We start from the raw sequence: 25,778 nt of genomic DNA, 5'->3' as shown, positions 1-25,778 counted from the left end.
TCTGTAATATCATTGGTAAATATAACAATTTAAAAAAAATCCCTGACAGAATGAATATAAAATCTATATACTTTAAAAAGGTTAGTTTACCTCTGTCTATCTTCTCCATTGTGTCTATGTTCCATTAGCCATTTTGAAAATTTTAGATTTTTTTGTCTTGGTTTATTTAACCACAATTCTTCGGGACTTTCAGGTTTTTTAACTTTCTTTCTACTCTTTTTCTTTTCTTCTAATCTTTGAACCCAACCAAGCAGCTCATTTTCCAATCTCAAAGATTCTGTTTTATTGATATACATGGGACACATAAGGGATGCTGAAATGTTGTGGGTTTCTGGGACAGAATCTGAGGTGGAAGTTTGAATTTTATTATATAAATTCTTCTTATCCAGAAAACCAGAGACAACATCTTCTAAGCTATCTTCATTAATGCTAGGTTTCCATAACAATGATCTACCTGTGGTTTGACGGGAAATAGCAGGTGCTGAGCTGGATTCATTCTCTGAGCTCATAAATAAGCCACTGAAAAAATAAGGTACTTAAGTTGAGAACAAACTGAAATTGCCCCTTTAATAATATTTCAAATCAATTATTTCTATTTTTTTCACAATACTAGTAAAATTTTCTATAACAAATGGAAACAAACAAAAATAATTAGTATTATTAAAAGTATGAATAACTTTATCTTTCACAATTATTAGAGCTATAATTAATAAATTGTTTGTTTATTGTTAAAGCCCACAGCTACACAATGGGTTCTATGTGCTTTATACACCATATGTATCAAAACACAATTTTTCATACTGTAAACACTCAGTTTTACTGTTGAGCCATTGGGTGACAAATAATTAATAGCTTTAGTGAAAAGAAACACCACTTGCACTGAAATTCAATAACTTAATCATATATTACAACACAATAGTGTAAACATTAAATGAAGTTGACTATATGTTCTCCTTACCCAAATGGAGCAAGATTAAGTGTAATCATAAATATCACTGCCATCACACATGTTGTTTTCTTTATGTCTTTTGGCAAAAGTCTTTTCTTTAGATCTGCGTTCTGTGAAAATCAAAACAAGAAAAGAAATAATTTAGTGTCACTTTTAATTTAGCTATGTTTTTGTTCATGCCATTTTTATTAACAATTCATTACGGTTTTGTAAAACACAAATGTCTACATACAGATATTACGAACAATTTTCATTCTTAAGAACAACAAAGCATTTATATTTTCCTCAACACTGGTGTTAAACATAAGAAAAAGAAAAAAAAAATGACTGACTGAATGTTCAAACAACAGTTGAAAAAACAAGAAACTGAGGAAATTAGGATATTATTTTAACTTGTGTGTCTCTTGAATGATCCATTAAAAATAAGCTTTTGCATCTGGAGTAACACATACCTATATAACATTTTATTACTTTTTTTTTCAAAATGCATCTAGAGATAATTAGAGAATCACTCAAAACCCTTATAAGTTGATCAAGCAAAATTTATGTACATCAAAGGAGAAATAATCATGTCAAAGTCATAGAGAATCCAAGGGCATGTGTTAGAAAAAAATATTACTTAGTTAGGTTATTTGTTTGTTTCAGATAGTGGTGTAAAGCTACATAGGAGCCACTTGAAATAGCCATTCCTAATCTTTAACTGCCAAAATAAAAGGGAAGGCAGCTAGTCAACAACAATCACCACCAACTCTTGAGCTACTCTAAGTGAAATAGTGGGATTTGACCATCACACATAACACACTCATGACCTCAAAGTATGGAGTATAATTTTGTGGCAACAGAAAGCAAATTATGGATCCTAAGATTCACAGTTCAATATGCTAACCATTAGACCATGCCCAGCCTAGGGACAATGGGATATTTTATGCTTGATTGATTGAAATGTAACCAAAGATATGAAAATACACACAACAAAAATCATCAATTTTATCAATGTACTGCTAGAAGCATTTAAAATAAAAAGGAACCACATTCAAGGAACTGTAACAAACTAGGAAAAGAGAAAGAAATGGCAGGACTTGAAAAAGTGATGTCTTCTAAAATGAGTCTTTCTAAAACTTTTTTTTATTGAGAGGTTATTTGTTTATTTCATTTTTATGCAAAGCTACATGAGGGCTATCTGTTATACTAATTTTGAAATCATAGACTAAAGGAAAAGCAGCTAGTCAACATTACCCACCACCAACACTTGGGCAACTCTTTGCTAGCAAATAGTGGTATTGTTCATCACATTATAATGTCCCCACAGTTGAAAGGGTGAGAATATTTAGTGACAGGTAGTGATCTAATGGCTCACAGGTTGTGAGTCAAACACCCTAACCACTTGGCCATGCCAGGTCGCTTTACTGATTGAAATATATCACTGATAAGTCTCAAGAGAGTTTTCACACTATTAAAACAATAGCCAGAAAGTAAGTACTCAAGAATATTCTATAGATATGAAGCTTATATATCAAGATAATGGATTCCATAAATGCTAATGAATGTAACAAAAATTTATGAACTATTAGAAAATGTCTTATAAATTTCCACAGACAAAAGTGTTTTAATGCAGAAGTTGTATTTTCAAAATACACAGAAACAACAGTCGAGAAACTATTCTTGCAATCTGTAAAACATTAGTTTTTAATAAATATACACATGTAATAGAAAATGATGTACGAGATAAATGCCTAGATATTATGAACATTTCTTAACCTGAATGTAACTTTCATATACTAGTCTGTGTATACCTTTCAGCTATGGTAGGCAAATGATAGTAACTAGAACAATATCGAGGGATTGTAAAATGAACAATTAAGGTTAAGTGCACAATATCCATGCTAAGAGAAGGGAATTTTTTTTTCAAAAGCCCCCTCACATCTACGAAGATAACAGTCCTAGCATCGTTTCTCAGCAAATCACTGAATTACTATTTATACAAAATATTTTCTTGGAAGTGAATTATTCCTAACTATTGAAAGAAAAATAAATATAAAATATAAATCATTTTTTTATTTGTTAATTCATAATTTTTCATAACTGGATAATTCACATGTCAAAAGAATTTGAATATGTTTCAAACTAATTTCTCTATATGATATAAAACCATTTACCTCCTGAAATAAGTTTACTACTTGCTGCTTTAACTGAGAATTCTCTTCTTTTAACAATCTGTTTTCTTGAGTTAAAACTTTCACTTCTCCTTCCAATGTCTGAAGGTACTGAAGGTGTGTCATAGGTAAGGAAAAACATGGTTTTTATCAAATATCTGATTGATTAATTTAATTAAAATAAACCCCTTTATTATTTATCTTAAAAGATATATACCAAGATTTAATGAAAATTTCTTGATAAAATTGTTATTTTAATAAAGCAGATTAAAATTATACTTTTAATGAAACAACTTTATATACATCAGTTTATGTATATAAATAATATCACTCTTAATGATAATTGAAACAATATCAGACCACACACCACCCATCTTAGACCCCTTAGTTGAATGTCATAAAACTTTTTTATACATGCTTAATTAAGTTTAAAAGTTATTTATCTCTCAATTATGAGACTTAATTTGTCAAGTGTATCTAATCAAAGTTCAAAGTTTTTTACTATTAACACTGAATTTCAATCAAAACTGAATACGCTTAATGTTTTTATTTCCTGTTGTCTAAACAATAAATAAAATGAAAAGAATAGAAAATTGTCAAAAATTTCTGTTAAAGAACTCTTTTGGAAAAAATAGTCACAATGATGCATGCAAGAAACTGTACAAGAGAATATGCTCCTGTATAAACACAAGTATTCAGGCACCTATTGTTTAAACTCCACAACACCTTACCTCACGTTTCTTTTTCCTCGATAAACATGCTGATTCTCTATTTTTTATCATTCTCTGCTGCCTACGTAGGGTTTTTTCCTAAAGTAGCAATGAAAATATTGAAACGCAGAAACAAAATTAATAAAGGAAAATGCACATTCTACAACAATATAAACAAGTTAGCTATTACCTTAAAATGAAATTAATCTTATGCACTTATAGAAATTTTGAGATGATGACTCAAAAACATGTTGTTTTTTTTATATCAACCATAATTATGAGTCACTTTGTTAACATTCTCATGGAACATAAGCAAATTAAAGTTATAATGTTTAATAAGATAAAAATATAATACAAATGCTATCTAGATACTAATGAAATCAAATTACAATATATTTTGCAAATTCATCATGGCTTACTGTTGAAAGCTAAGCACTGTATATCATTCAAATACAACCCTTTTTTTTATTTTAGATATCTTAAAGTGTTTAAAGGCATTAAAAATAGCAGCTTATCCTGTTATAACCTTGTAAGCAATCTCATGGTTGAGACCAGCCTGATATTTGCCCATAAACATTTTAAGAAAAGCATTTTTTTTTGGATAAAGATGTATGTAATTCACAAAAATGTTTTTGTTAAAAAATGATACATTTCTATAAAAATAAAGGGAATCAGTTTTAACATTTAGAAAAAAACTAACAACAAGGAAAAGGTATATTTACTAACATCCAAATTTTGATTCTTGAATAATGGATTCTTCAGGAGGTCGACATTATTACTTGAGCTAAGACCCGAGGTAGATGTCACAACTGGGGCCCTCGATATGGACACAACGCCACCACCACCTGGTGAACCCACTTTTTTTATCAGCTGCGGAGTTGTAACTGAACTGATAGGTTGTGTCATAGCAACTGCTGGTTTAACATTCACAATTCTTTGGGATGTTAATTTTGCAAATTCTTCTGGAGTTAAAACAACTGGTTGAGCTAAATAATAACAAAAAAGAGTTATAACTATTTTTAAGCTTCATCAAAAAAGTATGTAATTTAACCCTTTGACTGCTTTAAATGTGCGTGGAATGTTTGCGAGTCGTAAACTGCATACAGCAAACTTGCATTCAATTGCTGGAAGTGGACCATATCCTATACAGCAAATCAGCTGTCAATGGGTTAAACTTATAGAAATATGACACTTGATAATAAATTAGACACACAAAACCATTAACCCATAAAAAATATGAATTTGTTATTTTTTGACCAAATTACTTTTAGTATGGAATAGCTGTGTTGTTAATTTAACTACCAATAATAGATTTTTAAGGTTTATACAATAGTTTCCTTTTTTGTATTGATTTTATCAAAACAACACGTTCAGGTAGAAAGTATGGTGTGTTTCATACAGTTGGAATAGATTCATAATTTTAATGAATATTGGTAAAACATGCATTATCCCATACTAGGATATATAACAGTAAATGCAAAGTTTAATAAAAATTGGTACAGAATATTAGCATTCACGTCAAATGATTGATAAGTCAGTTGTTCTAATGTATCATTAAACTTGTTGATGTTGAACAAAACTAAAATAAAGAAAAACAAAAAGAATGACAGTAATTCTAGAATTCCCTGCATAATAAAGCAAAATATTAAATACATAGAAAAAGGTATGAGAAAGTAAGTCCCATGCATAATCAATATTCTACTAAATTTGCAAAACATGGATACCTATCTCCTACTGTATCTAAATCATATCTGTCACTTACTGTTATTGCCTAATGAAGGGTAAGATAGCAGCCCCTACAAAAAATTCAATTGCATAATCAAGAGAATTAAAAGATAACATAAAATATGTAACCCACACCTTAGTACATCCAAACCAATTGAATTACCCTTACTTATTCATAAATCTATAGGACAGCACACATAAAGTACAAGAATTTGATGATTTGGACATAAAAATTAGTAACTTGTATAGGTCTAGCTTTTCATACTTTTCCAGTGCTGTGCCCATCCATGTTAAACGTGTATTAATTCACAGTTTTGCTTTTGGCTTTAAGTACATATATAATAATTATAAATTACATCTGAGTATCTTTATTTATGTCTGTAATTAATATAATATTACCACTTTGGGTTTTAGAAGTTGCTGAAATTCTGCTAGAATCAATTTTTTTGATGAGCACAGGCTGAGTGTGTATCTGTGCTGTAGATCCAGTAGATGTGGTTATGAGTGGTGCCATAGTAAAAGTAGTGATGGATGAATTTGACAATGTACAGTTTGGATTGTTTCTGTTCAGACCTGGATAAACAATCTGTATTGAAGAATTTGATGGAGAGTCTGGATTGCCACTGGGAGGTGAGTCTGGAGGGGTGTATATTTCAACTTTCGGTTCCAGTAGGTTTCCTGGTATACTAATTTGTGGTGGAAAACCCTGCAAGTTAAAAAAACCAGGAATTTCAGGAGCTGCGAAATAAAAAAAAGCTGTACACTTTACATATTAGGTTATTCTATAAGATTTCTTTGGTGCACAGGAAATGATGCTAATAAATAAGTAAATGTATAGTGTGAAAGAAATAACTCTGAACTTATTGATATAGAGGTACTTGGGTGATGCAGCTTCATGAATGCTTCCTTATACTTAACTGTGTGAACAATATCATTACTCTCTAAGCTACGAAGCTACTTGGAATCTATGTATATCAAATACTATACATATAATAAACAAACAGGAAAAAATAACACTATAACATGTCTATGCCCATGTAAAAATTATTGTATATATATATATATATTTTAATTCTATCTATCTTACATCTAGAGGTTCCGCATATTACTATAAATGATGGATATGGTTATATGAAAGTTATATAAACCAGTGATGGATTCCTTTCTACATACAATGTTCAACTTATTGATATACGAATGAGTATACAAAACATTGATTCAGTGAAATTTTAATCATCAAACAACTGTGCTGAAAAGCCTCTAAACTGCAGTCCATGGCTTATATTATTGGTTGTATGACTCTAAATCAGTGATACATAAACATTTTTTTATGCCCACCTTTTCCAAACATGTGTTTTGTTGTGCTATCCTCATATAACCTATTTATATTTATACTGTACATGTCATTTCCCCTGTAATATTTGTACTGTAGTTTTCAAAGCCTCTTTATTTTTAAATTTGTACTTTCAGAAGTAATTTTTATGCTCCTATAGTCATGCTCCCATAATGACTTTCCGCACCCTCCTTGGAGGGATGCATCCCACGGCTTTAAACTGCAGTCCATAGTTTGTTATTTCATGTTTTGTTTCTCAACATTTTATCTTCACATGATATAAAAATATAATAGATAACATAAAAAGCTATGAATATTTTTCAATAACTGTAGTCTCTCGATGGAACAGCAGTAAGTTTAAAAACTTACAACACGAAAATCCAGGGTTTGATTCCCCATAGTGAACACAGCAGATAGCCCAATGTGGCTTTCTTCTATAACAAAAAAACAATCAAATACTAACTAAAACATTATTTAAAAAAATAGAAATTACGTGTGTGACAAAACCAAGATATCATTCTCATATTGTTGCTAAGACTCAAGGATCTAACAATACCAGGAGAGGAATAGAGAAATCATTTAAATAAAAATAAGAAACATGGACATAGTGTTGTAGTTTCACCTGACAAAGAGCTATTCAAAGAGTTGGAAATCTTGTGGGTTAATAAAACCTTTACATATCAACATGGTACCTCAGCCAGTAAGTGTTTTTTTTTTACATCAATAAATAACCATCAAACATACTGTTGGTGTGAACAAGCTTTGTAGTCACTATGAGGGAAACCTATATACTGGATAGGTGAAGAAAAAGTGTAATTTGCCACTATATAGTGACTACAAAGCATGTTCACACCAACAATATGTTTGATACTTTTCACTATGATATAGGTCCAGCTTATCTCTTTTTGGTTAATTTGTGTTCACGGTTACTGATGAGGAGTGGAATTCTCTGAAACTAGTATAACCCAATAACACACGTTGATCAAAGTGTATATTGAACTGGACCTCTCTTGAACTTAGACTTCAAAATTACAAATTTTTGGAATACTAAGTTTATTTATTAACACATAATCATGTTTAAATGACATTAGAACAAGAAATTTGTTTGTTATTTCAAACTATGTGGTCTTTGCTTTGCAGTAAGTTTCAGCTAACTAAAGAAACTGATATTAAACTAACATACATCATCACTCCATACTTCTTCTATTTCATTTTTCAAGAGTGGTGGTGTGGAACTGGGTGAAAGAGTTTCTTCTTTTACAGGTAAGTCAGTCAAGTATTCAGATGTCAATTCTCCATTGTTAAGAAGGTCAAATGATCCCTGTTTTAATGTCAACATATTTTTTATATAGTCATCAACTGGAAACTGAAAATAAATCACAATAAATTAGTGTCATTTTAGGAAATACAAATAATCTTATACAATGTGTAGTCATACAGTACTGATATAAGAGCTAACACACAAAAGGTGCAATGAATTTTACATAAAACACCCAAAAACTCTTTCAAATAGTTGATTATTCTTGTTCAGGAAAGCAAATGATCCTTTATTTTCCTGAAGAATAATAATCATACAGTAAATATTTATTGAGTTATACATATTGAGCCAAATTATGCAATCTTAAAGTTACGTATTTTCTTAACCTCAAGTAATTTTCTTATGTTCTACATAATCACTTTTATTCATCGACTTTGACAAATTTCACACACTTAATTTCTAAAATATAATTTTTAAAAATTAATATTTTACAAAATTCCCAAAATTTGTTAATAAATGTTGTACAGAAAGAATGAAACAATGGATAATTTTTTATACACGTTAATACGTCTAAGCTGATCATTTCAGATATCTATATTTCTGTTGTTACATCTGATGATCAAAGATCACTAAAAATATTATGCATATTAATAGCAGTTTCTCAATATCAAAAGTCTGCTTTGTTCTTTTTGAGTGTTACTAAAACTGAGAAGGGGTAAAATTATTTGACAACTGCCTAATTTGGGATGTGTAGCCATATTTTAAAGGCACTGTATCAGTGATTTTAAACTATAAAATCTGAACAGATAATAATGATTAGATAAGTTATGCAAACCTGGGTGTTGTGTTCTGGTTGTTACTAGTTCACATACATAGCCCTGAACAAACATTTATGAAAAAATAAATAGTTAAAAGAACTATTGTTCAGATGACAATGTTTATTAAAAATCCCTACCTCAAATTCCCGACTTATTTCTTCCAGCATATTCTCTTCTTCCATAACAAAGTTGAAATCATCATCAATTTCTGAAGTATAAGACATGTTCTATTAATTACACATTTTGCTGCTTTTTTAATTTTCATTACTTTACACATTTATAATAAAACACAGAAGTTTTTAGATATTAAAGTCATTAAAACTTTTAAGACATAAAAAGTCATTCAAATGTCGTGCACAATCATGATATATTTTAATTACTATCCTCACTAAAAATTTTATAAATCACTGGCATAAAATAATTTACTCTGCTTTAGGATTCAAAAGCCCCTTCATGATGTGTAGAGGCACCAATGTACCAAATAAACTCCAACATTAGCTCCAATTACCTTTACAGCTAACCCAAAGGACACTCACCCTTGGTACCTGAGCACGTATGCCATGTTTGGTCCTAATAGATTTTGAGTAGGGCTATGAACAAACTTATAAACATGGCTCCCTCAATATTGAGAGGGGGGCCAAGAACATAAAATCTGATGTCAGGTTTGGATTCAATGATGTTGAAAAACCTACTTCCAGGCCCCCATCATGCATGCATGGATGACCTTTTAGGCACATTTTAGATCCTCTTGATAACAGTACCACAAATAAGGACAGGGGGACTTAGAGAACTTGACATAAAAAAAAAAGATTGTGATATGCTATCAAGTATTAATACAAAAAAATTCACTGCTTAATTTTAGATTTTCAAAGTAGTTATAAGACCAACTGAAAAGGAAAAGAAGAAGAGCTGTTTGCTTCTCATGACTTTCTACCCTATGTGTACCAGAGGCAACTCAGTCCTCAATATTTGGGTTGTTACACATACATATATGAAGTTTAAACATTCAGAAAGCATGAGTATAGTAAATTATTATTTCAGACAATGTTTTTAAAGACTTCCTAAATTTTATATTAAACACTAAGCTTCAATCAGTAAGCAGAATTTTACCAAGGTGTATTACAAATGTTGCATTTTGAAAAATGAAAGATATCAGACAGTTAGAACATTCTGGTGTAATTTTAATCTATATGTCACATTGTGTAGTATATGCTTCAAAATGAAAGTTTATTAACCTCTTAGAATATTAATGTTTCCATATAAAAAAAAATATCATCTATAAAGAATTAAGGTGTTGTAATTAATGTTCCTTCTAATTTTTTCACTCCATGTGTGGAATGAACTTTTCCATGTACACCAGTATCAAGGCAAAAGCAATGTGCAGATGTGCACTACTAGTTTTTTGGGAGGTTTTGGAGAGAGGGGGGTATTGGATCATTAGGTCACTTTACAATGCTACCAGTTGGTTATTGGGGCTTTAGGCCTATCAACTGCCAGGGTCATTAACGCCATCAACGTGTTGAGACTCCTCACTATTACTGAGGATGTGCACGGCTGGAATAATTAAGTGCGTGGCAGTTGATTGATTGTGTGTGTGGCCACGCAGTCTAGGTGACATTAAATGAATAGAAAGAATACACATTTCAATAATACAGGAGGGAGGAAGAGGTCAATTTGAACCTGACCCTCCCAGATCTACAAGACCTAAATCCCAATACCTGGAAACGAGCCTAGAGAGAACACTCTTTGCAATGGTAAGCTATATAGTTGATTAGTAACCATTGGAAAGGGAAATCACATTACAAGTTAGGCACAACATAAACATTATCAGGATTTATCATTTAACTGTGGAAGAAAATGACGCAAGAAACAGCAGATCAATTTTTTTAATGCTTGCTTTTCATAGCATTTCGGATTAAGTGAAATATTAAAAAATAAATAAACAACGTACATGTGCACTTCAATACACTGATCATTGTTTCTGAATTTATCCATACCGGGAATGAATTATTTACACGTGAGCTTACGAAATAAATTGCGTGCTGAAGAGCCAATACGTCACCTTGGGGCCCGGCATGGCCAGATGGTTAGGGCGCTCGACTCGCAATCTGAGGGTTGCGGGTTCAAATCACCGTCCCACCAAACATGCTAGCCCTTTCAGCCATGGGGACGTTATATTGTAACAGTCAATCCCACTATTCGTTGGTAAAAGAGTAGCCCAAGAGTTGGCGGTGGGTGGTGATGACTAGCTGCCTTCCCTCTATTCTTACACTGCTAAATTAGGGATGGCTAGCTCAGATAGCCCTCGTGTAGCTTTGCGCGAAATTCAAAAAACAAAACAAAACAAACGTCAACTTGGACTAAATTATAAGTAACACGCTTATTTCAGATATGTGTGAGTTTGAAGTAAAGGATTAGACCCTACGTTAAAAACTCGATACATTTATACAAATAATAAAATAGAGCAGAATTTACTTAAAGTCGAAAGTGGCAGTAAAATAATACTATCCGTTTTCAGAAAATTTATTACTATTTATACCAAACCAATTTCTTAAGTTTTGCTAAAATGAAGAAATAAAGTACTCTTAATAAATATTTTGCTAAATACAAGATCGATATAATAATCTATAAGTGCAAAATTCGTGAGTTGTGTGCACGATTTTTAAGGCAAGTGATTCATCTGGTTTCGACAAACTTTTGAACATTTGCTGTATATTTAACCGAACAAAAGTCCAAATCTGTATATATATATATATTACGACATTGCGCTACTACTTGGCAGTTATTCATTAAAATGTCAGTTTTAAATCGTGAAACAATTATACTATTATTCGCACTGACTTTCCCCATTCTCTGGAGTAGGTGCACTACTAAAACGCACGCAGTTTGACTATCTAAAAATCGTGCTGCTTTTCATATTCAAAATACACTCCGTCTACATTGTTACTTTACATGTAAAACGGATTTACGTGTGCCGTACCGAATATCCTTGACTTACATACCTGTTGTAAGCCTCGGCCAGTAATATGCTCGCCCGATCGAAATATACCTAGTACACTGTGCATACTTTAATAATAAGAGCAACAACAACAAAAACTTTCAGCCAGAACAATAATCTTTCTCGATTTACATGATAATGGGGTATTGGCGGAAATCGTGAAGATGGTGTTTTGATGCATATGGTTGGGTTCAATCTCCATCCGGTTTGAACTGACAAATATCCGGATAATCTTGCAAAAGGTACTTTCGTCTCATGAGCATTGGCAATTTTTTGTTTTTTTAAATAAATTTAACGTAGTTGCTTTGTATTATATAAAGAAAAAATAATAATATTACAATTGCTTTTTTTGTTACAGTAAATAATGCAAACATGTAGTTTTTGTAATTAATCTAGGACAACAGATGAAATTCATTATTTTACGAAAGGTATATATATTTTCTTAAAATTTTTAGGGAACTTCTGAGGCGACCATGTAGTTTAATTATTCCAAAACTCAACCAAAATTTACGTCCCATCAGGTAGAAGGGGAAAGCATTTAAAAATCAAAAGGTTTCCTCAGGAAACCTTCGGACACTCCCCTTACTTCGGAGGGTCCAACTTCAGTCGCGCGTCAAGGCTCATGGTGCTTCACCTGCTCCAAAACAAAAAATTCACCTGCTCATTTTTCATCTACCTTGACGTCTCTCATACTAAATAACGTTAAATAGTAAACTAATTCTATGTTTTAAAAAATCAAAAAAGTGGATAATCAATTCATTGGGAGGGGTGTTTGCCTTGTGTTTAGTGTGTGGAGTTATGAACCGAAAGTTCAGGGTTCGAAACTTAGTGCCACTGAACACGCCCTTTACTCAGTTCAGGACTTCGGAGAAAACCCTTGGGGTGGTGTGCTACGAGCTTAAGGAAAGGATCTTTCACCTCGACGTTTAGCACATGTGCAAATAAGATGTCGTTAGGATTGAAAATTGCAGTGCAACCCCCCCCCCCCTCCACCTCCATTTTTTTCATGTCTATTTAGTGGTCTTCCTCTGTATTTCGTATCATCATAGTGTTTTGTCTCCGAGTATTGTCTGTATGCCCACGTTCTATTTCCGGAGGTGTGAAAGATCCAAGATTATTAATGTTCAGCTGAAACACAAGTGTTGTGGTGTAAGCAGGTAAAACAGAATAAAAGCTTGAGCTATCGGATAAATAACTAGAGATTCAATTACAGACTACTAATAAAACTCTTACTAAACTGAGTTGTTGTTAAACAGTATAATGAAATTGGACACACGTGTAAAACAAAACGAACAAGTACGGTACTTGCAGTGTACAGTGAACCATCGTTATTTTGGACTAGACAATCCGAACTGTTTTTTTCATGAAGACAGATCTTCGAAACGAAAAATTCAATCAATAATCCATATATTCGCATTTCGAATCCAAAATGCTATTTCTTATGACAAATATGTATTTGTGATCTGTACATGACTTCAAATGAGTCTAGTACGATTAGATCAGAACAGGAAACAAGGTGGTAATCACTGACCACAAAACTTGCAGTGGGTACCTATCGGTTTAAGAAAATTTTTCTGAGAATGACATTCATTCGCAATGGGTACTGGTTTATAATAACTTTTCTGAGAACAATCGTTACAGTAAAGATGATCGTATAAAATAAAACAGTTATCTAGAAGTTGTTCGTTTGTTTATGCAGGAAAACTATACATTGACATAACATGTCACTTTGATAACGCAACTTGTATAATTAATGACATGTAAAACACAAACCAAACCGATACATTTATTGTACATACAGTTGCTTTTTGTTCATAAGTTTCATGCCCACCCTTACATTCATTGATCAATAGTACAGTGTGTGCTTACAGTACACAGTGAAACCTCATATTACCTATTTCGAGTACTGTTTGTTGTAAAGCGCAATGCTACACAATGGACTATCTCTGCTCTGCCCATCCACTTCGAGAATAAAGGAACAAAGATAACGTAAAATAAGATCAGATCAACGGTTTTCTTGACGACATGTTATACGAAGTCATGATATGACATATTTACAGTGGCACAGCCAGGTTTTCCAGGGGTAGAAAACTTTAAGGGGGAGCAATAAATTAAAAAGCTGAATTTGATATAAACTGTATTCATTAGATACAGACGCTTTAAGATTATTTCAATATTAAACAAGCTTCTATAAAACCTAAGAAACTAGACTTTAAGCAGGTACGTAACATGACTATCACCACTTGAACTCGGACAAGATTGTCTGTCTTCGGATGTTCGCGCAAAGCTACACAAGGGGCCGTCTACGCTAGCCCTCCCTAATATTGAAGGAAACTACTCAACAGTGCCCACCCCAACTCTTGTCTAAGTTAATAGCGGATTTGAGAGGTATCCTTAAAACGCAACCACTATCCCAAAATGCAGTCCGCAATTTCTTTTTGCGATGGATTCATAGATCCATAGTCAATTAGCCACACTCGTACCTGGAAAATTACAGACTCAAAGAACTAATACTGGCTAACTGCCATACCTATAGGTTTAAGTAAGCTAAAATGTTAACGGTTTCTTTTCATTTTTGGGTGATAAAGGAGGAGTGAAAGATAAATAAAGGAAAGGTGAAAGTGCAGGGAAAGGAAACAATGGCACTTATAAAGCTAATTTACACTTTTGTGCGTACAACTCAACCATGTGTGACTGTAAGGTGTTAGTGCTAAAATCACATAATGTGTATGCAAGGAGAAATGCGTGATGTCATTCAATGAATAGTAACCTGTGGACGAGTGGCTAACATTGGAAGAGACCCAGATACCAAAAAATATCTGAGTATGGAAAAGATATCTTTGAATGAATGTTTAATACTGTAATGTAGGTCAGCTCGTGACCATGATGTAGGATGAAGTACATGATTGTTAGAACTATGGAACATACAACTCGTTGTACCGATTGGGAGGTGTCAACGTAATTGGTAACAAATGAGGACACCTGGTCACTATCATGTGAATAATGTTCAAGACTTTGTTCGGTATTCTGTCTGCCAGAGACATATTTGTTTAAGTTATTGACTATTATAATACTTTAACGATATTACAGACTTTTTTAATTATTTACAACAGATATCTCAAGTTTAAATACCGTTTCGAAATATGTTAATATATGTTAAGTTAGGAAGAAACTTATTATTCTTTGTCTTTTTTCCTCTGTTCTGGCTTACTTTTATATTTTTACACAAGGTTATTTGAACTTAAGCAAACCTGCTAACGCTTCCACACCTTATATATAACATTGTCACCAGGATCACTCACGTGTATACAATGATAACAAAATTATAGCACTAGTTTACATAAGTCAGGGAAACATGATCAGTATGCACAACATTTTACACAGTCAAACTGGAGTTCTTAATAAAGTTTGATTAAATTACTCTCTCAAATATATATCACTTGGTATTTTCAGGTAAAACCGATTTCCCAACAGTTATCAGTCAGGCGAACCCACAAATAACAGCGGATTCGATCGAGAAATAAGAGAGCGTCATGTAATAGATAATTTAGTACCCATTAAGCCAGATATCCTAAAATACTAGATCGCGCTTTGAGGCTGTAATATGTGTGATTCACGTTAAGAGGTATGAGTTGTAAAGTATAACTTTGCAATTTAAGTTAAATTATTGCCTAAATAGTTACGACAATCAAATAAGAAAACATAAGTAAAAATTCCAGTCGGGCTATATATATAATGCTGTAATTACTGGCCGTGTTTTATTGAATTACGTGAAGAATGTTTAAAACGTAGTTATTCTTCTAAAATCATGAGGTTAATAAAGTTTCAGATTGTCGTTGTTTTAGCGCAAAGCTACACATTGAGCTATATACGCTCTGCTACTTCTGGGAATCGAACCCCGGATTTTAGCACTGCAAGTCCGTAAACTTACAGCTGATCCACCGGGGGGGTGCAACATTTTTAGAAGCGCTGTATTTAGAACGCGACCCATTTTCATGCACCGAGTATAGTGATATATACAATTACCATGACAACAGGTTAAACAAAACTCAATAAGTGACGACTTCACCTCTCGGTACGAATTGTTCTTAAAAAAACCCATAGCAACAGATATGACACTTATACACGTAACACTTAGAATTTTTACTTACTGTTTACATTTTATGCCAACTTGTTCTTGCATTATTATAAAGACTACGCTAAAAAGTAATATAAGCCAAAATTAGTGGAGTTATTTTAAGCATTATACTTGATAAATATGGAAAATTGGAGTGTAACAGATGTGACAGAATTGCAAGCTCTTTAACTTTGACTGTACTATTTTCATTTTATGACGTGCAGTTAACTTTTACAAGCAAACATTTAAGTAATCTTTAAATAAATGTAACTTTATTACATGATAGACTGTATAACAGGTCAAATATGAAAACTGCATTTTTAATAGCAATATTTTATATAGAGAATATGAATCACGAAATATAAGAACCACTAATATTTACGTGATTCAAAAACCAATGATCATCAATACAATCAACTAAATATTTTAAATTCAATTCTTTAGATAAACTTATTATAAAATCAAACAAGAACCGTTATTATGATTTAACCATATTTTTCAAACTCAAATAATTAAGAACTTTAGCTCAAATTACAAAATTTTATACATTAACGATGGTTCCACGAATTGTTATTAAAAATTGGATCATATACCGAAATATCGATAATTAAAACGTAAAAAAAAATTACATCAATGTTCTATATTAATCTATAAGACAAGTGCACTGTAGGCCTAACTTGTATAACCTAACAATACCGAAATAGGAACTATTTTTCTGGAACTACTTTTAATGATGGATATCTCATTTTTCGTATTCTATAATGGTAGGGACATTTGTATTAAATTATTAGTCTGAAAATTTTACTGCTTCAATAGTCACTATATTATTTCAACTTCACAGTATTCGATAAACTGAACAAACGTTCATGGCCATGGACCAACCAAACAAACGACAAGATAGAGGCTGTAACCTACCTGACAAATTTTAAATGTTAGTACTGTTTACAAGTTTTTGACAATAAATAAAATTATTCTATGTTACTATTAAATTATATTTTAGAAATAAAAGCGTTATTTAAGCATAAACAATTTCTTAAGATGTTTTTTATTACTGAAATATTGTAAAATGAACTAAATTATTTTAAATACTACTTTGCACGAATATGAAAGAATCGAAGAAATGCAATACTTTTTTTTAGCAAACTAGAGACGACTTTAGTGTCAATAAACCACATAAACTCTGTAGGTTAAGAAATTTATTTGTTATGCTATAGGTTGCCGTATACATGGTTTTGTCTTTTAGTATTTGTATTATTGAACCTTATTTAACTGGTTAGCAAAACAATTAAAATACGAAATAACAAAAAGCAAACATTAATTAGACATGGAAAACGATAAGATATATACGCAAGCACAAATACAGTACGCCACAAGTGTATGTATGTACCGTGTATAATAGTGTTCTTACGAAACACTTTACAAACTGAACAACTCAGAACAAGTTTGATGACGAGCTCATTGCGTAGAGGTGTGAGATAACATATTCTCCCTACTTCTTACGCCTGGATCTGTAACAAATACCTTACACGAGTCTATTCAGATATTCTCTTTCAATTAACATTCTTAATCAAACTTTTAATGACTGTATCTCGAAACAGTTTTTAGCTTCTAAAAGTGCTGAGCTAAACTTCAGGGGCAATTTTTTTTTTGCTTTAAAGTTTGAGGTCGTTCACCTTTCAACATTACGCGGTAGGAAATGCGTGGGTGAACAAGTTTCTTTAGGGTTTTATCTATAAACATAAAAATTAATTTACCTTTTGTCCGATCCATACAAGTATCTGTGAAACTACTATTCGAATACGAATCAATCAGTCTTACCAGAATTTTAAGCCATTTATAAGTTTCGTGTATGCAATACCATTTATCGTATTTTTATCATAAAAATAACAACAAGAAACTGATATGATTCCAACTCAAAAGCTCAAAGTACCAGTCACCTTTTATATATAAATATTTTAAAATCATTTAAGATAAATTACTTTTATTCACTATAGATATAATATTATTTGATTTAATATATTATCTAGTCATCTTTGTTCTTTCTTTCTAGAAATAAATTTTGAAACGAAATACAAAATAACGTTTTAATTACTAAATAAATGCTCAATGACGTAACTAATGTATTCTACAAAAACAAGGTTTTTCAACCTAGACTCGGCGAAAGTTGTTCTATCAAGGTTAGCAAGAGCCTCGAGCTGTATTACGACAGACGAGTATGCCAGTAGGCTGTATCAAAAGCACAGTTATCTTAGTGAAACTCACTTTTGAACAGTGGCTTCGGTACGGTTTTTTTTTTTTTTGAGCGCCATATTTATTTATAATACAGTAAAAATCTAATCAATGATAAAACATTTGTCAAACCCAGAATTCTTTTTGTCTCAAATTTGCGCGTAATATTACTCAACAGAAGTTTTAGGTGATGTTTGAGAAAGAGTAACGAACGAGCCGTTTGTGGTGGCTGCGTTTGACATGTTTTAGATTAGCAAATTGAAATATTATTTGGAAACAAGAAAAGTAAATGAAAAATGCTAGTATTAGGGCGATTAGATATTAGTCAACTTTTGCATTTTCATTCTAGAACCGTATAATAGTAAAGATAGAGACAGCAAAAAATTGACACTGTACTAAGCACTACTACTGACTACTACACAAACTGATATAGCGAAATATATTTGATGAAAGAACCCGAGTGTTTCCAAAAACGTATTAAAAACACTTCTGCTTATCATTTTTTTGAAATATTTTTACTTGTTTCAGTGTTGTACATGGTTAAAGCTGTGAATACACTTTATATTAACCTAAGTTAACTTGAAATAGATCTTTTAAATGCTTGTATGGTAGCCCAATCTGATTAAGTCTAGCACAGTTGAAGGCCAAATTTCATTAGTCTTATGCTTTTTCCTCTGTCAGTTCACATAAATATACCTGCTTGTTTGAAATTCCAGAGTTAGCTTAGAGGTATGAATCAGGAACAGGTTTAGAATTATATTTTTGCCAATAAACAAATATAGGACTCTTTTTTTCCTTAAAAACAAACTGTAACTTGTAAGGCCAAATGAACTGCTTTAGTGTAGTTTCTCAGTAGTCGTGAAAAAAACTTAATTTGTCTTGTGTTATTGAAATCATACACCAACACGTGCCATTCCTTCAGCAAAACTTCCTCAGTTGGAAGATAAAAAAAAGGAGAATAGAATGTTCCTGGTCAAAACCTAAGTCGGTAAAAGGATCGTTTTCAATATATGATTAATATGAAACAATTATTTATGAACGTTTTAAAATTATTATAGCAATAGCTTACATAAATTTTCAATGTTCTAATTATTACATTTTTCAAATGTAATTCAAAAATTCCACACAGTTTATGGGACCAATCTATTATACTCAGTAATAAGATAGTACTCCATTTTATAATAATGCATTTTACTAAACAATAATTTTTTATTAATAGTCTCATTTTGAGTTTATTTACTGACTATGTATTATTTTATTACAAGCATACAAAATGGTACAGAACATTACTTTAGTCGTAGCAAAGTTGGTGCAGATTGGTGAAATTTTTCTTCTCAGCAAGCATGAGTGTAAATTTGTGAGCATCGAAATTCCTCATCTTCATTGTGATCAAGTCAGTGATACCTGTTGTGTTCCATACATTCATGGATACTGAAAAGACTGATTTTATGTTTTGTGTCTTAATACAGAGAAAAAAGGATATGACAGCAGTCAAATGCAATTTGGAGGATTGCTGTGAACCTGCTCCACAGTAACAACATTTCAAGATTGTACAATATACAAATGTATTTCAGATAAATACACAGTAGAGCTTTTCACATGAACTGATAATAATGCAATATTTCTTTTACTCAGCTTTAAAAAGGCTTACTACTTCAATGCAGTACATTTGTAAAGCTTTCAAGGAGCTCATTCATGCTGGTGATCATCAATTATCACCATTTCTGATAAAATTTTGGAATCTGATGATAAAATGTACTTTGTGGCAAAAAAGTAATCCTGGGTTAGCTAATTTAAAACATTAAACTATAAGATTATATTTGCAAAAAACATGCCCATGTTTTTGTTAAAGATAAATGGGACATAAAAGATAATTATTTGATTACAAGTTCCAGCTTTTAAAATAAGGAAAAATTTGTTTTTAGAATAGATATGACGTTTCAATCACTTCTTTACTGTTAAAACTTGTGTACTTGAGAATGATTATACCCTACCAGTGATCGAAATGTCTTAAATGTTTTAAAAACAAATTCTCCTTATTATGAAAGCTGTAAAAGATTTTACTGTTGGTTTTCAGAAACAAACTGTTTTCTTTATCCATAATAAAGTTATTACATTGTTCTTGTTTGTGAATTGTTAGTGTTAATATCTTGCCATAATGTAACAAAACAAAATTACACAAACTAAATCTACCTTGAAACTTTTTACTAAGACATCGCAAGGTGAATTCATGAAAGTTTTTGCATATATTTTTAATATTATTGCAACTAAAATTTATTCATTATAAATATATAAATTTATGAGTAAGTAAAAGTGAAATTAAATAAAAACACTACTTAAATTAGCCTACATTCATGATTCATTATTACTTAAGATATCTAAACCCAGCCACCAATCTTTTATTAGTGAATAAAATTGTTTTGACAGTTAAATGTAATTAATATTACTATTTCCTGCAATTATTTTGTTACAACTTGGGGAGTTAATTTTTACATTTCTTGACTTACTAATGGTTTAAATGTATTTCATGTTATGTGCATGTTTTGCATCTTTAAGTTGTTCCCCATGTTCCGTTTTCATGCAATTTCTTTGAAAACTTTTAAATTCAGGATCACCTTTTTCTTTAAAATCTGTAACATAACAGGTATCATTGACTTCATCATGGTGAAGACACTGGAGTTCCATCTATGCCTTCATATTAATATGGGTATCAATTTTACACCCATTTTTGCAGTCAAGAAAAACTTCAATTTGCACCAACTTTGCTATCCTAGACTATTGTTCTGCAACAATTGATATAAAAAAGTATACTTTGCCTTTTCAAACAAATATTGGCATTTAGTAGCATAAAAACAGAAAGTGTAGAGAGTTCACATCATGAGCAATGTTGTAAAACAACATAAAAACTACAGTGAACACAATACATTTCCTACTAAAACCACTGCCTAACCTATGCTTAAGAATGCATAATTTCTTTAAAAAACACAACACATAATGTTTAACAGGTCACTGTAATATTAAAAAAAAATTAAAACTCATATTCGGAATGCATCACAGAAATTTAGCCTCATACTTTCCTTACATAGATAAAAGAAATAAAAAAATCTTATTTAAAAAATGTACATTTGCTTCATAATTTTTATATGTAATTTTCAAATGCCATTAGCCAGAATAAACAGATATATTTTCAGATCTTTTTTCATATAATACAGTTACTCCAATAGAAAAACCACCTTCTGACACCTATACATTCTTGATTTATGTATAATTATACTTGAGGTGACTGTAAGGCCTTCTATGTTGGCAAGACTATGTGCCACCTTGCTTATGTTCCTAAAAACACATGGGAGTATTCTTGAAGACTGGTACTTCACTTTCATATCCTTGTAATTCTACCATCCAAAATAACATACTGGATACTAATCACAGTATTAACTTAAAATCTTAGTCACTGGTAAATCAGATGTTGAACTTCTCACCAAAGAAAGTATCTTAATCTATAAAAAAATCACCTGTTCTTAACAGTCTGAACTCCCTACAACTAAAATTATTTTAACTCACTCTGCCTTTGCTACCTACTTCTGTCCCCTTAATTTCTTTCTTTCAGTCTATTCATTTTTTCATAAGCTTAACATTTTAACATGTATTTTGTCAACTAGTTCTTGTATTAAGTATGGAATTCATTTTATGTATGTATGTGTATATATATCCTTATATTAGTCATTTTTTGTTCTGTATAACATGCTGAAGATGGATTTACTACAATCTGAAATGTTTATGTAAATAAATATTATTCATTGTATAAGTCATCTTTATTTTAATTTTAAAAAGTATGTTTCCCTTCCAGCAAATAAATAGACAAAATAGAAAAAGAAAAAAATTTAACCACAATGTCACTAGTTCTACAAAAGTTGGCTGTTTTAAAACCAAAATTATTGGTATGATAAATGAACTATCTTGACTAGAGTAAGAAGTATATTGATTTCGTGTTTATGTGCCATTGACAAATTATGGATATACATTTTTCTTTAAAAAAAAAAGATTATAATTTGCTCAGTCCAACCTAGAAATGAAAAAGCTAGACTGGTTCTTTGTCAATGAAGCCAACTGTCATTTCAAAACATACCATAGAACCAAGCGAGGTGGCAGTAACCTTTCATATTCATACACGTATGTACTTATCTAACAATAAAGGTATCCTACAAATTAATCCTGCATGAGAAATATTCTTTCCTAGCTTTAACTAGGGATAAAAAAAAAGTTTTTGTATCTAAAATTTTCTATAGCAAAACATCTTTACAGCCTTTTGTCTCAACTTATTGGTAAATGTTGGTTGATTAATGCTACATTTGAATGACACCACTGACAAAGAGCTAATCTATGAAAGAGCTATGTTTTGCACTGCAATAAAAATTGTTTCTCACAAGGAAAATTTTTTTCCTTCACTTCATGAAAAAATGTTAATGTGACTTATACTGTGATAACTCGTACATATAACTCTACGCATATCATAAATAAATGCCATCTGTCAATTGATCCAAAAGACCAAACATTCCTTCCATTTTTCTTTGTTATGAGAAGAAAAATAACATTTTCTTCATTTCATGAAAATATTTCATTAAATAGAACAGGCAATTGAAATATCTTAATGAAGCCAAAAAGAAATTTGGTCTGGAAGACCAAACATTTCTTCCAATTTGTCTGGGAATCTACTAGGATGATTCTGGGGATTAACTGTCATATTAAAATTATGTTGACCTCTTGTTTTTTTTTTCAAAAAGAAAACAGTCAGGGGTAATTACTTGGAAAATAGATTTAATAAATAAATTGACAATTTGTTAAAATGAAAGGGAGATTATAAATTGTTATAAGTTTTACACAAATGGAATAAAAAAGAAAATTTAAATTTAATCCTATTTAAAAACTGAGTATAAAAAGTTAAAAACATCATCAATAAAGGCATAATATTAACATATTTACAGAAATTCACTATTAACAACAATGAACATGTCATGGGTAAGAAAGAAGTCATTGATCATTTAGATTATTTACATTGTAGATATAGCATCATTGACATACTTAATGAATGAAACAATGCATTCTAATCATTATGAGCAGAAATGTCAGAAAAGTATATTTAATTAGCTATACTGACTGCCAAGTTGGAGTTTTGCTCTAACTACATGGCTTACTCTTATTGGAAGTTACTATTATTTGTCAATCTAACTTAAGTTGCAAAATTACACTTGGCACTTCATAGACTGCTACCTGTTTTTATACATAGAGCATAGCGATATATGTCATTATCGTGGTAACAGTGTTAATAAGTTTAAAGTGTACCTTTAACGTAACAGTACATATTATTTTTGGTGTATTTTATCATGTACATTTAACAAATCAACAAGTATATTTCTCAGCTAACTTGACAATTCACAAATATTAGTGGTATTATAAAGTGGTAAGTCCATTTATAATTTTCCTGAGAAACATAGATGAAAGAACCATGAAATATGCAATATATAAATTACACATACATTTCTCTTGGTACCTCAGTCATTATTCTACTTGAGACACATGATTTCTTTTTGTAACAGAGAATCAGAAGATATTACCACAAACATGAATATCATATGACAATACATTCTTATGTATGTCTTGAGGAAATTATATACAATTTAGTCTGGGAAAACTATTTATTTCAAAGTTACATGCACTGAAACACAGAACACTAACACATGAGACACGTTTGATTTTACTTTTGTGGAGAATATGGAGACTGCACTTATTGTTGGTTGTGTGATACTCTTCCAATGTCTTCAGCAAACTATGCATGAGTTTGGTCAAGGCAAAATATCTAGTTCTAAAGTTATAGGCATTTAATTATTAGTCATTGTTCTACATGTATGTATTTTTGTATTTTTTAAATATAGAATCTCAAAATTGTATCAGTTGTTAGTAATTATTGAACTTAAATGTTTCTGAAGGAACTATACGTGATTTATTCTGGAAAAAGTTTTTGTTAAGAATATAGATCACTGATGTACATGAGACATGTTTCTTTAAACAAATGTTTGTCATGTGACATACAAGTTTCTAGACTTTTTAATAAAATTGTACACGAATTTGTTATGGGAAAAGTATTTGCTGATTTAGCAATTGAAAGGTAGATCTTTATTATGAACATCAATGTACACAAATGGAAAAAAAACAAAAAACTTTAGCAATGCCAAATACAAGATTAGTATTACCTTGAAATCTTTATAAACTGATATAATACAACCGTGAATTTATTTATAAAGTCCCAACAAGATATTGAACTTACCAATAATGTTAAGTTATAACTTAAGCACTATAAAGTGTAACATACAACTTAACTGTCTTATGTTATCTAATACTATATAACACGATAATCATTATAATAAAAATATTATTAATAAACCTCTAGGAATTGTATCTTATATTTTATAAGTATAATATTAAAGTTATTATATTGATAAGTTTATACACTTTATTGGTAGCTTGTTATACAGATCGTTAGTTAGGGTACTGAATACACAGTAAAACTAAGACTAAGAGTAACTAAATATAAATTACAATGGTACAATTTTAATACTAATATAGTAATAGTATCTTACCGGTATTACTAGCATTAGCAAGATTGAAATCGTCTGCTGTTAACATGTTGTTGGCTAGAAAACTGGGATCACTTGCACATATAATATTCATGGTGGTTATTTCTTCTTTAATAAAATACTTTAAGATTACAACTGCGCTTAGCCTTAAGCAAATATATCGGTCAAATTATATCACATTCTACGATAGCAAAATCATCACGAGTTTGAACATTCATCCATTAATTTAGCCCTAACTTTAATATTGTTTAGGTTTATTGAATCGGGCGTGCCGATGACAACGTCAGCATGCCGCTAGAGGGCCAGGAAAAATAAATTTTTGTTGTAAAATCCGGATTTCATTTGAAATCATTATTGTAAAAAAAAATTATTATTTTACAAAAATATTAGATTTAAAAACTAATATTGCTCAATAAAAATTTTAAAGCAATGGTGTACCAAAACTCTCCTTACAGACAAAGCTTACATTATTTGTATGTCTTCTGAATTTTTTATTTCATTATTAGTATTATATGCTATTTATTTCCAATGTCTAATATTTTCACATAAAATATACAATCACCCAATTTTATGTGGAATTTGCGTTTAAGTGTTTAAATACTTGCGTTGTTTTCTTATCAATTTCATTAGAAATTTAAAATTTAGTTATCTTTCTTTTATTTTTCAGTTCTTCAAGGAATTTTATTGTTGGAGAATTCTCTTCTTGCAAACATAATCATGAACCACAAGAGTGGTTTCTAATAGGGATTGCCCACGAATTTCACAAAAATTATAATATAGCATACAGTCAAAACCATCTTAAACAGCAGACTTGTTCCTGAAATAACATTCAAGACCTTCTATCTCAATGGCCAAG

At 31.0% G+C, this 25,778-nt stretch overlaps 1 protein-coding gene across 4 annotated transcripts in view; it reads right to left on the bottom strand.

Annotated features, from left to right (window-relative positions):
* LOC106476339 (cyclic AMP-dependent transcription factor ATF-6 alpha-like) overlaps positions 1-25,201 on the bottom strand; it is a 39,360-nt gene extending 14,159 nt beyond the window's left edge. For 3 of the 4 annotated variants that reach the window (XM_022381254.1, XM_013937000.2, XM_022381260.1), the window contains exons 1-9: positions 24,926-25,201; positions 9,084-9,154; positions 8,054-8,236; positions 5,937-6,243; positions 4,539-4,798; positions 3,834-3,911; positions 3,106-3,213; positions 959-1,059; positions 91-519 (exon numbers count right to left, since the gene is read on the bottom strand). In XM_022381254.1, the coding sequence (XP_022236962.1) occupies positions 91-519; positions 959-1,059; positions 3,106-3,213; positions 3,834-3,911; positions 4,539-4,798; positions 5,937-6,243; positions 8,054-8,236; positions 9,084-9,154; positions 24,926-25,016 (1,628 nt within the window). In that variant the 5' untranslated portion in view covers positions 25,017-25,201. The remainder of the gene's footprint in view (positions 1-90; positions 520-958; positions 1,060-3,105; positions 3,214-3,833; positions 3,912-4,538; positions 4,799-5,936; positions 6,244-8,053; positions 8,237-9,083; positions 9,155-24,925) is intronic. The other variant, XM_022381257.1, reaches the window with a different exon arrangement.
* Positions 25,202-25,778: the final 577 nt, after the last annotated feature.

This window comes from Limulus polyphemus, unplaced genomic scaffold, assembly GCF_000517525.1.
Source record: "Limulus polyphemus unplaced genomic scaffold, Limulus_polyphemus-2.1.2 Scaffold155, whole genome shotgun sequence".
NCBI lineage: Eukaryota > Metazoa > Arthropoda > Merostomata > Xiphosura > Limulidae > Limulus > Limulus polyphemus.
Note: the sequence above shows the minus strand (reverse complement) of the source record. Positions and strands in the feature narration are given on the sequence as shown.